The sequence below is a fragment of the Podarcis raffonei genome, chromosome 12 (assembly GCF_027172205.1).
Source record: "Podarcis raffonei isolate rPodRaf1 chromosome 12, rPodRaf1.pri, whole genome shotgun sequence".
NCBI lineage: Eukaryota > Metazoa > Chordata > Lepidosauria > Squamata > Lacertidae > Podarcis > Podarcis raffonei.
This window is the reverse complement of record NC_070613.1, coordinates 53,586,771-53,604,432: the sequence shown is the minus strand read 5'-3', so window position 1 is coordinate 53,604,432 and position 17,662 is coordinate 53,586,771. Positions and strand designations below refer to the sequence as shown.

Sequence of the window (17,662 nt, the reverse complement as noted above, 5' to 3'; positions counted from 1 at the left end):
ACCCCATCGTGGGGATTCGAACCGCCGACCTTCTGATCGGCAAGCCCTAGGCTCTGTGGTTTAACCCACAGCGCCACCCGCGTCCCCTTTATATCAGTTTAGCTGTTGCTAAAGAATCCTGGAGATTGTAGTTTAGTGAATTTGCCAACACTCCCCTGTGGGAAGTCCCTGGGCCACCTCTGGGAAGAGAAACAACTAGTAAAATGCTATCGCGCAGTGAGTGAAAGGAAATGGTTGTGATCCTAAACTATCACTTGACACCATGGTGGTTGCCCTTGGACAAAGACTAGGCATTCTTATCTGTGGTGATCCTGCCAAAGAAGGCATTGGATTAGATAACCAGAGACCACTTCCAAAGTCATCCTTCTACAGATCTAGGGTGTGATCTTTGCCCTGCACTCATATTGACATCAATGGGAGGTGTGCATTGGGAACAAGAACAGAGTAGGGCTCACAGTTATCATAAACGTACCTTATCCATCTCCAAACCACTAATAACAAACACTTATTCAGAAAGCAAATACATATTGTTATAGATGGAGACAGACCCAAATTAAAATGACATATCTCCGTCCAACTAAATAAGGAAAGACTGCCAAATCCATTTCTATAACAATCCGTGATCTCATATGTTTTGATTAAATATATTGAATAAATGAGAGAAGGGAAAAGGCATGTTTTGCCCTACTGCTACAACTGTAGGAGAAACGAGGCAAAAATTCATGATTTAACTCTTTCTATAGAATTACATAAAGGTCTGCACAAATAGTGTTTTCCTGTTAGGAAAGCAATTCAATACTAAGGGCTTAGTTAGTTGCACTCAGTTCCTGCTGAAACCTTTGGGACTTAATATCAGTCATTACTGTACTAACTTTTCACATTGATTTCAATGGGGCCTAAGAGCAGTTTAGTCTGGATCCAACCCCATGAGGCCCGTATTTCTAAAAAGGAGGTCTGGTATGACCTATGACTCCCTGGAAATCATGTGCCACAACTAGAAGCCTTTTCCAGACATCTCAATCTGTCTGGGCTGGTTGTGGTTGCTCCACCACCAAGAACATTTCACTCTCCACATGCTTAAGCAACTCTTTCAGAATGGTTACTTCACATACTCTTGCACAAGGGATAAGCCTTGTATTGAAAACAGGTTTCAGGGGTAATCTTGGTTAAGTGAGTCCTTGCTACAATACAGTATGACAACAGAATGCATTGCCTAATGGGCGTCTGTGCATCTACCCATGTTTTCAAAGTCATGCTAAAGAAGGTATTCAAAGAGGAATCTAAAGAAGACCAGGTGATGTCTAAGGCCACTAACAAAGCTGCAACTTTTGCTTTCGCCAGCCATAGTGAAAAAATCTACAGATATGTCAAATCCCTTCTACTGATAATAGCGCTGTCTGTAGTTCAGCATCTAGAACATAGCTGATTTAGATTATTTTGTAAAAGTAGCTGTCTTCCTTAGTGACTGGCTGGATGAACGACTGCTTACAGAAAGCCTGCCACACTGTAATTGCTCTAGGTATGTGAGGTGCTCCAAAACCACATGAATTCCTCTGTTTTGTAGCTAAATTCCCTTCCCAGCCTTGATACTCTGGCTGTAATTATGAGACATCCTTGGCAGTTTTAATCAGTTACCCCAAAGGCAAAGAATGAAACCAAAGAAGGAAATCTAACCCTAGACCAGGAGTGGCTAATCTAAGGCTCTCCAGATGTTGCTTACTACAATTCCCAGCGGCCTCAGTCAGTGTGCCCAATGACCAAGGATGGTGGGATTTGTTGTTCAACAACATCCAGAAGGCCACCCCTCTTGTAAACCCACCACAACTACACTGAAGAATGGGAACACATAGCTACATGGAAACACCCAGAACTGGCAAAAACCATAATATAATTGAGTCATTGATGGATTATACCAACCTCTTTTGGGTTGCATAATACAAGCAAGATATAAATGCTTTCAATTAAAAAAGGAGATATATAGTAAGTTGAACATATGAAGCATCTGATTAGCAGGACAAACCGTATTTTTCGCTCTATAAGACGCACCAGACCACAAGATGCACCTAGTTTTTGGAGGAGGAAAACAAGAAAAAAAATATTCTGAATCTCAGAAGCCAGAACAGCAAGAGGGATCGCTGCACAGTGAAAGCAGAAATCCCTCTTGCTGTTCTGGCTTCTGGGATAGCTGCGCAGCCTGCATTCGCTCCATAAGACGCACACACATTTCCCCTTACTTTTTAAGAGGGAAAAAGTGAGTCTTATAGAGCAAAAAATACGGTAATTTCAATGTTGTGTGATGCTTAGGACCCAATCAATAAACGGGAGCAACCAATACCCAGAGATATTAAAGGTATATGAATACAGACGATATTAACAATCAGGTGAGTCCCATTATTAAATTTTAAATGTATGCAATTTCAGTTTACATATTTTTTAAAAGGTGCTGCTGCAAACTGTAGGTTTGATTGTTTTAAAGCCAGCATTTTATATAAATTGGTGGATTCAGGCTGGTCTAGCAGGGCACACACTCAGAAAAACAAGGCTGCATGCCAGAAAAAGTGCATAAACATATCAGCCATCAAATGCTTTTATTCATCAAGGAAAAATACACATCCATATCCACCACATCTGTTTTGTCAGAATTATAGCATATTCTGTTTTCTTTCTCTTGTGTTTCCCCCCTGTATATTGATATTATGTTTGTGTTGGTTGTGGGGTTCAGAGCTCCCCATCAACATACCCCCCTTTAAGTTACTCCATGCATGTCAGGAGCACTTGTCAGAAAACTTTTTGTTGTTTTTCTATTTAAAACAGATTTATCCTACATTACTCTCACTGCTTTTCTATTTAAAACGTGCCCTTTTGTTTTAAATGCAATCCTTCAAATACGCAGTGAAAAATGTTCTGTGAATCATTCATATTTCTGGAAATCTTACCTAGCGCTGTTAATAGTTGTAGTGATTCATTAGAACTTTCAAAGATAATTTAATTGATTGGCCAACAAAATGAACTGTTTCTGTATCTTATCGCTTTAATATGGTCAATGACCAGTAATTGTTATTACAGAAGCATCAAACCTATTGATAAATAAACTACACTTTCTGTTCTAACAACAAAGAACAGTGAACAATAAATTGCTGCTACTAACAGTAAGTGATGCTTTTAACTTGTTACCTTCCCCAACTTGCTGCCCCCTTAATGTTCTGGACTACAACTCCCATCAACTCCAGCCAGCATAACCATTTTGATATCAGTTGTTGAGCACTGCAGCAGGAAAATGAGGAAGGTCTCACTAAGCCATAGTTTGGCTTACCAATGTTGTAAGAACCAGCTCAAAGAGACAAGGCATGCTGCAATAACACCAGCAACAGTAATGCCACCAATAATAGACAGGTGTGGACTGAGGGCATGGTTGGCACCACTTTAACAATTAGTGGGAAGGTATTGATTTATCATTTTCATGCCTCCTGTTAGTTAAAAGGCAGGTAAATGAACAAACACGTTTGCAGTGGCTGTGCCACAGTGCGCAGCAAGGTTGGGGCTGCGGCACACCCTGATCTCCATCCAGTCCAATTTCTGCAGCATACCAGGAAGGAGAGGAGAAGGGGTGTGGTGGCAAGGAGACCGGGATTGGCTTTGCCGGCAGGTTTGCACCATGCTGACCTTGCCACTGCTGCTGCGTCACCACCGCTCCTCGCCACCCTGGGATGCTGTAGTGACTCAGCTGGACAAGGGCTGGGTGAATGACACAGTTCCACCTTTCTGTCTACTGCTGGGTGTGTTTCTCTGTGTGTTATGTACTGAAGTTCTCACCCTGGGCCAGCAGGGGGATACTGTAGATAGTTATGCAAATAAGGGATCGAAAGTGACGTTCAGTGATTGGATAGTTTTAGAAAATTGTTACAGTTACATTGTACTGGAGCTCTATATAAGCAGGCTGACTGAACCCTTCAGTTCAGTTCTGTCCTGGCCTGTGAATAAGCAAGAGCTGTTTGAAGAATCGCTGTGTCGTCTGATATGTTCACCCACAACTTAACAGTGTGGGCAAATTCTGTAGAGCTTTGGGCTTTATTCTGTCAAATATATATGCAATAACTTTTAAAAAATAACAACTGAGAGATAAGCATGAAGTCCACTGCACCTTTACATCGCTCGCAGCACATCCCTCTCTGCTTTATGACCAGAGCACACTCCTTAGAAAGCACTGGGCACTTCTCTCGTTTGCATGTCACTTCCTTGTTCTGTGGGGAGGAAAAGAGGAGAGCAAAATAACAGCATCAGTCTCCATTTTCTCCCAATAAGGTAGCGCACCATGAAGTCAGATTCAGAAAATCTTCCCTCTGCTCCACAAGGAATCTTTGGGATATAGAGAGGACGTTATACCCCTTCTTCATACAGAGATGCTTTCCCTCTTGCGACACAAACGCATCAGCAGGGAGTTGAAAAACTGGGGAGAAAGGGGGAGTGGTGGCAACTTTAAAAAGGATACTGAACCTAGATAAAGTTATGCCAAAGGAAACATGTGACTCGTTTCATACTAATGTTACTTTTTGGTATACTGTAGAAATGATAATATTTGTGTAAACTATAGCTGGGACTTCAGAATACCTGGCATTGGACTTCCTTGTGCGAACAAAAATATTTAGCCACGACTATTCAACAGGTTTGCATAGTAGAGTTAGTTTTTTTAAAAAAATGGAAGTCTGAATTTCCAAACCAAATAAAGACAAAGATGGCTTCAATGAACTTCTTTCTTTCTAACAAACAATAAAACTGCAAACCAAAGACACAATCCAGGGAACACAGGCAGCAGTAATGCTGAAAGGAAAAGTTCTTTAAATAAATGCATGGTCAAATAAACATTATGCCCTTTCAAGTCTCATTGGTTTAAATTAGGAGTGACGAAGCTTTTTCAGACTGGGGGCCACATTTGCTGTCGGCCAACCCTCCCAGGGCCACATGCTAGAAACAGCCATGGACAAGTGAAAGCAGGAGCCACTCTAGCTTGTGTGATCACTCTGCACATTCTCTACGGCCTAGCACAGGGGTCTGCAACCTTTAAGACAAAAAGAGCCACTTGGACCCGTTTCCGAAGAAAAAAAAACTGGGAGCCGCAAAACTTTTTTGTCACTTTTTTATTATTTCTTTGTTTGACACCTCAAAATTACTCCTCCTCATAGAAATAAACGTTAAATTAACAAGTTACCTTTTTTGTGTGTGTGTGTTCTTCACTCCCCTTCAAAACAGTGACCAGCGTACATGCCCCCTTTCAATGCAGTGACCAGCGTACATGCCCCTTACAATGTAGTGGGCGGGCGGGCGGGCAGGTGACGTCGGGACGCTGCGTGACTAACGCACGCACCGCCCCCATGCGACGTCACAGCCAGTACAGCGCCCGCCACAGTGGGGAGTGTCGGGGCGCACAATGCGCCTCCTCCCCTCGCTAGTATCCGCCCCAGAGCCGCGGCAAAGGTGTAAAAGAGCCACATGTGGCTCCGGAGCCGCGGGTTGCAGACCCCTGGCCTAGCACTATGGTGGCAGGGACATGGCTCTCTGATCTTCAGGGATTGGAAGAGAGGAGAGAGCTAATTTTCTACTCATCACAGCACTGGGCTGGGAAGGAAGGTGATGGGAAGAAAGATACCCTAAACCCCCTGATGAACTGGCTTCTCCTTCCTCTTGCAAACAACCACTGCAAGCAGGTCAGGGCACTACATAAACAGAAAGGAGTGTTCCCGTTCTCATTTTTAATTTCGTGTCTTAATTTCGTCTGAATTGTGCCCCTTACATTACAATAAATAGATAAATAAATAAATAAATAAATCTAATAACTGATCTCAAACTGTCAGTACAAGACCTGATTCAAGGCTACATGGCTGCAGCGTGAGAGAACTTCCTGCTGTGATTCAGTTTGCTTCCAGCGAGGAAAACTGAGTGAAGGCAGTAATACTGGTAATAAATAACAAAACTGATGGGTGACAATCTTCTGATCTTCAAGCATCTCCTACCACTCGGCCCCACCCTAGCCTTGCACCATTTATTTTTTTAGAAATAACATTTTACTACTGGAAATTCCTTCCTTAAACACAGCAAAGTGGGGGGGGGGGCCCTCTGCGTAAAGCCCCACCTATAATTACTGGTTTGGTCCATTACATGACACAGAAGCTCATTTGCCAGATGCCACCGTCCACTTAGCAGATCATATGGCATAATTAGAGACCCCCAAAAGGAGGGGGAAATCAAAGGGGAAGGAAGAATGTCAATCATAAAATGAAGTCATGAAGAGGCTCTGAGCTTCATTGTTTCCTACGGCCCAAGGTACCTTTAAAGGTTAGCTCAAAGTCTTTAGTATAAGTGAGGGCTTTTAAAAGACAGGGGTGTATCTTCCCAACTATCCTATGCCATCTTATTCCTTCTGCAGTAAGTGCAGACAATGTTTTGTTATAAGCTATGATTCATTATTCCCTCACCAAGCCAAATCTGCAATTATTTCAACTGCAGTGACTGTAAAGTATGAGCAGGAAGAATTTGAGTTCTCAAGCAGAGGATCAGCTGCTGTAAGAATACTGTCTATTGTCAGAATGATTCAGTCCTGTGTTATTCTGGCTCTTTTGCACAAGTATACAATTGCAAACACTTAGTCATAAATCTGGGTTACGTGGACTCCAGCTCACCAATACAGCTCCCCTGCACTTCCGAATCGGCTCAATGCAAGCACAGTGTACATTTAGGAAACTGGCTAAGTAATGTCAGGGCCTAAATTTGTCTTTTAACGGGGCACCATTTAAGAAAGAGGGGCAGAGAGATTTTTCAATGTAAGCAAAGATTCATAGCAAGCTTCAAGTAAAAGCTTGAAGCTGCCTTTGTTAAGAGATGTGTTCCGATTTATTTTTAAAAAACCTAACCAAGTTATCCACACACATTTAAGAGTCATTATTATTATTATTATTAATTACATTTCTATACTGCCCTTCCTCAAATCACAGGGATTTCAAGCACATGCCCATTTGCTTATTCATCAACAACTAGCTAGTTTGGGGTTCTTCCTGATGTTTAGTTTGAATCTCTTTTCTTGGAACTTGAAGCCATTGGTTCAGATCCTAGCATCTGGAACAAGAGAAAACAAGCTTGCTCCATCCTCCATGTGATAGCCCTTTAGATATTTGAAGATGGCTATCATAACTCCTCTCAGCCTCCTCTTTTCTAGGCTAAACAGACCCAATTCCCTCAACCATTGCTCATAAGGCTCAGTTTCCAGACCCCTGATCATCCTGGTCGTCCTCCTCTGCACAAGTTCCAGCTTGTCCATATCCTTCCTACATTGTGGTGCCCAGAACTGAATACAGTACTCCAGGAGTGGTCTGACCAATGCAGAATACAGTGGGACACTAGACTTCTATTGATCCAGCCTAGAATGGCATTTGCTATTTTTTCTGCTGCATCACAGTTAACTCATGTTAAGCTTGTAGTCTACTAAGACCTCTAAAGCCTTTTTACATCTACTACTGGCAAGCCAGGTGCCCCCCATCTTATACTGGTGCAGTTAGTTATTCCTGCCTAAGTGCAGAACCTGACATTTATCCCTACTGAAATTCATTTTGCTAGTTTTGGCCCAGTCTCCAATCTGTTGTCATACTGAATCCAAATTCTGTCTTCAGCAGCATTGTCTGCCCCTCCATTTTGGTGCCATCTGCAAATTTGATGAGTATCCCTTCAAGACCTTCATCCAAGTCCTTTATAAAGATATGTTGAAGAACAACGAGCCCAGGACAGAACCCTGTATCACCCCACTTGCCACTTTTCTCCTGGGATGTCGATGAATGAGTCAACCAGCTACAAAGCCACCTAACAGTTATCTCGCCCAGACAGAGCATACCCATCATGTCTAGTATCCACTGATAGCCTTATCCTCCACATATTTTTCTAATCCTGTATTGTGGGAGCAAATTCCATAGTTTAACCATGCATTGTGCGAAGAGGTACTGTATTTGCTTTCGCCTGACCTGAATCATTTAGCAATTCCCTTCTGTATCCTGAAATAGAGGCACTACCATGAAAACGAAACACAGGATGCTCCCACAACTGTTCACTTAGTATTGCTATATTAAAAAGTCATATGGGGGGAAACCCCAGGCCTTCTCCTTTGTCTCCTTCTCCCACTTTAATATCCATGCAATTGTTCTACTCCCTCCCCTCCTCTTTCAAGTCTCTTCTCACCACCCACTTCTTTTGCAAATCAATTCCCAGTCCAGCCTAAGCCCTAATTATGCATCCATGACTACCTGGGTGTCACCCCACCTCACCCCATGGCCAACCCACACTCCCTCCCTCCAGGTTACAAGTGAATTTTTCAGTCGCTTCAAATTAACTGAAACATCCAGCACAAGGAAATGTCCTGTGTAGCTCAAAAGTTTGCACACAACATTGCGGTCTTAACCAATGTACTATTTTACCATTCCTTTCTGGCCAAAAGGATTTGTCAAAGTTCCAGACGTAATGGAGCATTGTTTTATAATAGAGGTAAAAAGCAAAACAAAAAGCTGTCTGCCTGATGAAGAGGTCTATACAGGTCGAAAACCTGCATGAGTCTCTGCCAGCACACAGTTGGCTCAAGGAAGATATTGCATTACCTATTCTATACTTCAAAAGATCTGCTGAATATTCATCTCTTAAAACAAGCATGTGTAATTCCACTGAAACCTTTGGAGTTGTGCCTGCTTTCTGCTCCAGCTAGATATGACCCTTAAACCATTCCAGAATATTCCTTTGAAAAGTGTTATGGTCTAACATGATTCATACCATGTAGCCTATATCTTCAGAAATGTCATGAACAGTAAAACTTGATGTGGAGGAAAAGGACATTTCTCTGTATAATCATTCCACCCCTCCCCTTTTTTTATCTTGCCCCTCAGATTAAGCAGAGTTGGTAAATCATTGTTTGGTCTATTGTAGTCTACTGTTGTAAAAGGCAGGTCTCCGAGGCCCTGTATGGATTGTAAGGAAAGAAGATAAAACCTCATCAACCAAGGAACAATTCTGTTGCTTTTTGTTTTAATCCGCCTCCCAAAATTTCACTCTTAAGTGGTGCCACTAGTCTAGTGAAATCCGTCTTGTTCTTTGTAGGGGACGAGAGGGGGAGTAGAGTAACTAGGTCAAATAAGCCTTAACTGGGAAATCTGTTGCTTCCAGTTGTTTCTTTAACCATAAAGTGCATCATTTCAATACTTTCTTCCAGCCGTTAACTCGAAGCAAAAAAGGGACAAAAATAAAGAAAAGCCAATACAGCCAAAACTCTTTATACATTGTCTACAGTGTGCTTCAGAAGCTGTTGAAAGCTCACAGATCTGTCGATAATGCTCCTTCAAAGGAGGGGGGGACCCCGTCTGACTGCAACTTTCGGAAGCCAACTTTTTTATAAGGCAAGGAGGAGAGGATTTTCTCCCTCTTTTGTCATTTAAAAAAAAATAAAGGACAGCAGTGTACTTTTGGCATCCGTGAGTACAGAAGAGACATATTGCTCATAAATATATAAACCATTTTATAAATCATAAAGCTAGGAGTCAGGCAAAATCCATAATAGGATCCCAAGATTCATAATAAATAATATGTAATTACAGTCATGCACAACAGTTATTTTAAACAGATGGTTTACAGATTCACATCTGGGTGTTTTTTAAGTTTAGTTTTCATGCATAAACACCGGGAGAGATCATAAATATTAGACCATGGATGGGTTTTTTTAAAAAAAAGAAACCTGAGGACACTGGGAGGAAGATCTCCCTCTGAAGTTAACAGTTGCTGTGCATGGTATAGTATTGGGTACCTGAGAAGCTCCCGCTCACTTCATTGTGGCTTGTGCAAGAGAACTTCCCTGATGATTCTGCAGGGTACAGTCAGGATGAGGTGGGAAGTGGTGGGTGGGAGAGTAAGATAGTGTTTCTAAAACCAATGCAGTGTGACAATTGATGCAATTACACTATGATTACTTGGCCAGACATTCAGGGCTTATCCTAGAATCTCAGACTTGCCTGAAAATAAGGAATTTGGGGTTACTTGGAAGAGTCAATTGGATAATTCTATCTACTAGAGGCCTACACCTAGAGATTTTCAAATCAATACATACAGCTCCCACCTCACCCCACGCCACCGTCTTGATTGCTTCCCACTCTTATCTCTGTAAATTACCTCTTTAGTTCCTTCCTCTCTGCTTTCTTAGAGTCCTCCTGTTTCTCCAACTTGTTTTCTCATCCAACCCTTCTACTTATCTTTCCCTTAAAGCCCCCACTTCTGAGAATACTGCAAATACTTTCTGCCACTTCTCTCAGGTATTAGGAACTTTGTTTCTTTTGAGTTGCCCTCATTCCTGGCCTCATTTCACATAGTTTCTCAACTTCTCCAGCATTCTTGCTGTTGTCAGTCCCTCCCCTTACATATTCCACCTAGCAGACACACCTATCCTGAAGCCCTGTGCAAGGTTTCAGTCAACCAAATTAATCTTCCAATTTGCCCACAGAAGCTGCATTGTTTCGTCAACTACCTATCACTAAGCTCTCCCTCTCAGCAATTAAAATGTTTAAGAACATTCCATAGTCTCACAGCAGCCCAGCCAATGACTGAGAGGATCAGAACAATTTCTTCTGTAAAATTAGCAAAAGAGCTACCATTTTCAGAGATAAGGAGTGTGAAGGAGCTCCCATAGACAGCTAGGGAACAAAATGCACATCTGTGCTTTGTTCACAAATATACATTCCTCCCCCAACCATGTCCATATCAATGAATAAACTCCAGCTCCTCGAAAGATTCCATCAACGGTGTCTCTGAAAAATTTTACACATCACTTGGGAAGACAGGCAAACTAATACCATTGTACTGGAAGAAGCAAAGATCACCAGTGTTGGAGCAATGATTCTTCAACATCAACTTCATTGGGACTGGTCATGTTGTGCGGATGCCTGATTATCGTCTTCCAAAGCAACTACCCTATTCCGAACTTAAAAATGGAAAGCGTAATGCTGGTGGTCAACAAAAGAGGTTTAAAGACTCTCTCAAGGCAAATCTAAAAAAAATGTAGTATAAACACTTGCCTACGAGTGCTCCAACAGCCTTTACCAAAGGTGTCATAGGCTTTGAAGACACTCAAACTCAGGATGCAAAGGAGAAATGTGCTAAGAGGAAGGCATGCGTGGCAAATCCACACCTCCACACCCTGATCAACTCCCGCATGGAAACCAATGTCCCCACTGTGGAAGGATGTGTGGATCCAGAATTGGCCTCCATAGTCACTTATGGACTCATTGTTAAAACCATGTTTATGGAAGACAATCTTACTCAGCTACGAGTGATTGCCAAAGAAGAAGGAAGAAGAAGAAGAATGCCCTACACAAGTAAATACCATATTTTTCGCTCTATAAGACACACCAGACCACAAGATGCGTCGCACCTAGTTTTTGGAGGAGGAAAACAAGAGGGGAAAAATTCTGAATCTCAGAAGCCAGAACAGCAAGAGGGATCGCTGCGCAGTGAAAGCTTTCACTGCGCAGCAATCCCTCTTGCTGTTCTGGCTTCTGGGATAGCTGCACAGCCTGCATTCACTCCATAAGACGCACACACATTTCCCCTTACTTTTTAGGAGGGGAAAAGTGAGTCTTATAAAGCAAAAAATACGGTATGTTTATTCATGAATACTTATTGGGGTGAAGGTTACACATACCCCCTTAGTTCTGCTGACACCCCTTTCTTACAAGAAAGCAGGTTTTTAAATCTCTGCCAGTTTGTACCCTATTCACTTTGTTACACAGGAGGCCCTGAGATATAAGCTCATTTCTATCCACAGAGCTTCCTTCTTTGCTTAATTTCTTGGTTATGCTAGAGTGCAGCTCTAGGATGTGAGAGATTTGACATACACAACGAACAAGAGAGATCTGATCACTTCGTTAGAAGCCCATTTCTTTTACCTATCATGAATTACTGGACTGAAATTTCATTTTCTGTGGTAATCAAAGTTTGCGTCAAGTCATTCACAAAGCAGACAAACCAAACAGAGGCTGACTTCAATGTTGCCTGTTCTGCAATCTTGCCTCACCAATAATTTATTCATCCCCAAAGCATGGCCTATATTTTACCTACCATCAAAGAGCTCTGTGTATAAAAGGCCCATTATAATGACAAATCATATCAGGAATAAAAAAAAAATCCTTAAGTCATATGGTATAGTAAAATAAAATGCCAACATGAAAAGTTTTTTTTTAATCGAAAATGTTTGGCAAAGACCTGGAACAGGATCTGTTCCAAACCACAGTTTTAGGTCAGCTGCCAAAATTCCAACAGGATTCCCTATTGCGTCTCAGCTGAAAGAAAGAAAAAAGAAACTATCAACCACTCTTAAAAATTGCTTTCTTCAACAGGCATGTGGCTTGGAACAGGAGCTGTGCTTTCTTTTGGGAATGTGGGGAGCACTCTAGAATAACTTGACTTGCTGTGTTCTGAGCCTAAAGTTTGATTATAAGGTGCAGAGGGAAAACAGCCTGTACAACGAGCACAGATGCTAATTCTCAAGATGCTAATTTCACTTCCAGTGTTACATTCCAGCTGTGTTTTCTTATTCTTCTTGTTTTGAAAAGATGTTTTCAACAGCCTTGTATTGTATTTTCAGTGTCATGCAGCTTTTCAAAATATTTCTACTGTGCCACTTCAATAAATCTGGAAAATACATAATCTACCCTTTGTTACAAATGCTCAAAATTCTGGATAGCGTTGAAGATCTCATTGGGTCATTTCACATGGGTATGTATTCTAAAGAGCACAAGAGGAATCATCATGCTCACACACTGCACATGAAGCATTTTGTACAAGCCTAGGCTTATATCATTTATTGCATTTGCTAATCTACAATTATTTAGACTTGCTAGTTGCTTGCTACCCAAAGGTCTCTAAGCAATTTACAGCATGTTAGATGTCTACATTTGTACCTGAGTTACAAATATGAATGGGTGGGTGGATAAATCTCTGTTCAGCCTAAACAACTTTGCCTCAGAACCTGCCCAAGCTATCCATGAGGTCCTGCTTCATGTTGTTGTAACCACCTGAAGGCACGTCAAGTGGTGAAGAAAAACATCACTTTCCAGTAATGGTGCTCATCTTGTGAAACTCCTTGCATAGTGAAGTCAGCTTTGCCATGATACCAGCCCCATGCTGAATCGTGCCGACGAATCTTTCCTTTAAAGTAAATTCAGTGAATTCTCGGTTCCGCCATAGCATTTGCTATATGCGCATCTGAAGAGATGTTCTCTTTATGTGCCACCATTCCACAAGCACTGCTGCATCCATGCCAAAACTGGCCCTGAATCTTGCAGGTTGAAAGGACCACAGTGCCCGGAGCAGCAGGGCATTGTTAATACTTAGTATGGATGGTGTTACAGATCTGGCTACAAGGGGTCTCTGCCAACATCTATTACTCCCTTTGGCATTCCACCCTGACCCAAAGGAGATATTAATCAAAGCAAAGGTCTGAGCTTGCACAAAGACCCTACATAAATTTACACTGCAAATTTTCATCCTGCCACCAAGTTATATACCGGTAAGCAGTTCACACCACTCCCTAAAGGCCAAACAATCACTTCCTGTGGTGTGCCTGAGGCTTAAACAAATTTTATCCTGCACTCAGCTGCACACCTGAGTCTTTCAGTCTGTAGGATATGGCCCTTGTGCTAAAGAAATAAATGTGTGTGCTTGTACTGGTGTAAAAATGACAGAGAGAGAATGGGAGGGAAGGGAACACTATATCCCCATTTAAATACAATAGTTTGATGGGATGGGAGTCCACTATATTAAACATATGTTTTGCTCTGTTTCCCTAATTGCCACTGCTTTTCCCTCATTCACCTCAATGGATCAAAGCAGTTTATGGTTTAAGCAGTTTCACTCACAATAAAAACTTGGGGTTAGATTAAAAAAAAACCTTTTAAAAATAAATTAATAAGCACATGTATTCTTATTTTATTTTTATTTATTAAATTTGTATACCACCCAATACCCGCAGGTCTCAGGGCGGTTACAACATAAAATCACAATACAAAAACACCAAATACATAATAAAAACAAAAACAACCCAATAACCCCCCCCCCAACACAGTTTAAAAGGGCATTGGAAGTCAATCAGCCAAAGGCCTGGTTGAAGAGGAAAGTTTTTGCCTGTCGCCTAAAGGTGTATAATGAAGGCGCCAGCTGAACCTCCCTAGGGAGAGCAGTCCACAAACGGGAAGCCACTGCAGAAAAGGCCCGTTCTTGTCTTGCCACCCTCCAGACCTCTAATGGAGGAGGCAAATGAAGCAGGGCCTCAGAAGATGATTTCAGGGTCTGGCTGGGTTCATATGGAAAGAGGCGGTCCTTGAGATATATATGTAGATATATGCATGTTCTGATGCCAAGTGAAGGCCATTCTGCCCAGGCTTTTCAATTCACTTTGATAATATGAGCCTCAGTTTTGTTTTGTTTTTAAAACAAATTTTGGGATGTAGCAGCTTCTCTTTTGTTAAACTTACGAAGTTCCTCCATTTTAAAAAGCGACTTTCTGTTTTGCTTTGATTGTAAGTCATCCAGACAATGTTATGTTATAGCAAACAAATGTCAGCAATAAATCGTTTGAGAACCAAGGTGAAAGTATGTTACTACTGATACCATCCAGTAGATACTTGTGGAAGTCAGACCAAAATGTACACATCTGTTGCTAGCCACACCTCCAACAGGCTACTTTTGCCTCTACCAGAGTACAGCTTGAAAGACCATGGAAACTATTTTATTAAATATAGCAAATAGAACAACAACAAAACAAAGAACAAACCCCATCTATTCAAGCCACCAAGAGTAAGTACAGTGGTACCTCAGGTTAAGTACTTAATTCGTTCCGGAGGTCCGTACTTAACCTGAAACTGTTCTTAACCTGAAGCACCACTTTAGCTAATGGGGCCTCCTGCTGGCACCACGCCACCGGAGCCCGATTTCTTTCTCATCCTGAAGCAAAGTTCTTAACCTGAAGCACTAATTCTGGGTTACTGGAGTCTGTAACCTGAAGCATATGTAACCTGAAGCATATGTAACCTGAGGTACCACTGTAGATACATTTGGGGGTGGGGGTGAAAAGAAGACATAAAATACAGTTATAATTGCCACTAGCCGTAGACTCATGCTGTCCAAATTTCTGCTGCTGCAGAAATTATATATGTGATTTTTTTAAAAAAAAAGTCAGGTAACATAGAAAGTTTCTCTTTTCTCTGCAGCAGTCTGATACTGTGCTTAATCTTTTCAGAAATCGAAATCAAGCAAACATTCCTTAGCCAGGCAACAGTATCCAAACCATTTCCATCTTTGTATTATTCAGTGCCCAGCTGCTACCAGAAGAAAGTTTATCAAGTCTTTAAATTTAAATTTATTATTTGGTCCCATAAATAAAGATAATGACCAAAGCTCTGCTGACAAAAATAATAGTCTCTCTTGTATTTTTGTATTTTTTTAAGTTCCTGGTGAACAGTTAGCCAGAATCTTTGCACCTCTGCCTCCATAGCATTGGTGAGCACTAGAGCCAAATTTTTATTGTTTAGGTGGGAGACTGCTGTTATAAGACAATGGCCTAATTGACAGCAGTATTACAGTTTTTAAAATACTGGGCATCAATAGCCTGTTCATTTCTTACATGTGGTATCTCATGTAATATTCAAAGCCTCCTAATGCACCGACTGCCAGTTAGTTTCCAGGTCCAATTCAAAGTGCTGGTTTTGACTTATAACATCTTAAGTCGCTCAGAACACCAAAAGCTCAAGGATTCCCTCTCCCCATAGAACTGAGTTGGATCCTGCGATCAACATTGGAGCCCTTCTTCATGTGTCTTCTCCATGAGAGGCCAGAACTTGGCAACCCAAGAGCAGGTGGCTCCATTTGGATAATATGCTCTCCCCAGGGAGGCTTGTCTGGCGCCTTCATTAGAGATCTCTTTTTTATATATATAAAATATTTATTAAATTTTCCAATTTTTTAAACACAACAAACAAACAAACCAAACAGAAACATTAAACAAAAGCATAAAGTTCATAAACCATACTTTTAGATAACAAATTTCTCAGACCTCCTCATACTTCTCCTTCTTGTATCCCAATTAAAATTATTTGTTCAGCAAATCCATCATTTAAAGCATTACAGCTTATAACATTACTGTCAGGGAACTGCCATCTGAGACTAAGGAGGTGAAAGGGCTCATGGAGGGTGAGAGAGACCATTCAGCGGAGGAGGGGACCAGCAGGGGGAGAAGTGGAGTTCCAAGGGAAAGTGAGTCGGAGGGAGGGCTCAGAGACACTTCAAGCGGGAGCAGCGGGGAGATTTCAGGACCTCCTGTAGGGACACCCACTCCTCGGCGGAAACTGTCACGCCGAGAGTCCAGAAGACGCGTTTCCGTTAAGGAGCTTTTATGCTGGAAGAAGTTCCGTAAACGCCCACTGTCCGATTCAACGAGCGATTGATGGAGTCATGTTTAAGGAGCTCCATCACAGACAGAGGTTTGGGGACTTAGCCAAACTCTGAGGGATTAGGATTTTACGCACAAGCAGCTCATCATCCCATCACAGCAATCGGACAGTCCCTGAAAGCAGCTTGTGCAGAGAGGCATCATGAGTAACCCAGCCGGAGCCGGAGGAGCAGCAGGAGCTGGAGAGGGTCCAAGCCTGGAAGAAAGGTACAGAGTGTTGGAACTCCAGCTAGCAATGCAAACGGCGAGGCTAGAAGAAAGGAGGGCGCAGGATGCAGAAAAGGCAAAAGGCGCTACACTAGCAAGAAAGATGCCGGGAATGGTGCAGAAGTTTGGGGGGGACCCCAGGAACTACCAAGCCTTTAGGACAGAGATGCAGTATGCTCTTGAACTGCAGTTTAATGACTTTCCCGACGAGGCATCGAGAGTGGCGTTTGTGATTGGCCATCTCGAAGGAGGGGCGAGAGATTGGGTCAGACCCCTGATGGCAGGGAATAGTGACATGCTGAAGGACGCGAGGAAGTTTTTTCGCGCCATGGATTTGATGTTTTCCAGCGAGATTGAACAGGGGCTGGTGCGCAGACAATTGATGGCGTGCAAACAGGGGAGCCGATCGGTTCGTGAGTACTGGACTGAGTTTACAATGTTGATACATAGATTGGGGTGGGACCTTTCGGCGGAACCCATTCAAATGCTCTTTGAAGAGGGGCTTTCTTCGGCGGTGAAAGATGAACTTTCCCGGGCGCCCAGGGCGGAGTCTATGGACCAGCTGACCAAATCAGCGCTGACCATTGGAGCACGTCAGGAGGCAAGAGCCTTGGAGAAGCGGGAGGGGAAAGGAGAGCGTTGGAGGGATTTCCGCATTCCAGAGATTCCAGAACCAAGTTTCCCGCCAGGAGAGCCGATGGAAGTTGGAACAGCGCGCGCGCGCGCAGTTTCAAATCCCAGTGAAGGGAGGAAGAAGGAGGGAAAGAGCGCCAAGAAATGTTATCTCTGCCAGCAGCCAGGTCACTTTGCCAGAGTCTGCCCGCAAAGAAAGGAATGGCAAGGGATGGCTGGAGCTGTTGGGGGGAAGGAGGAGGAAGTCCAGGAGCCAGTAAAAGCCAACGCCTGTCTGCCTCTGTCAGGGCACTGCAGACAGGCCAAGGA

General features: G+C 42.5%; 1 protein-coding gene across 4 annotated transcripts in view; it reads right to left on the bottom strand.

The window, feature by feature from the left end:
- The window catches only part of BMPER (BMP binding endothelial regulator), a 177,140-nt gene that overhangs the window by 132,249 nt on the left and 27,229 nt on the right, over window positions 1–17,662 (bottom strand). For 3 of the 4 annotated variants that reach the window (XM_053409549.1, XM_053409547.1, XM_053409548.1), the window contains exon 3: window positions 4,142–4,241. The exons of the other annotated variant lie outside the window; for it this stretch is intronic. In XM_053409549.1, coding sequence (XP_053265524.1) covers window positions 4,142–4,241 — 100 coding nt within the window. The remainder of the gene's footprint in view (window positions 1–4,141; window positions 4,242–17,662) is intronic. 4 annotated transcript variants of the gene reach the window in all.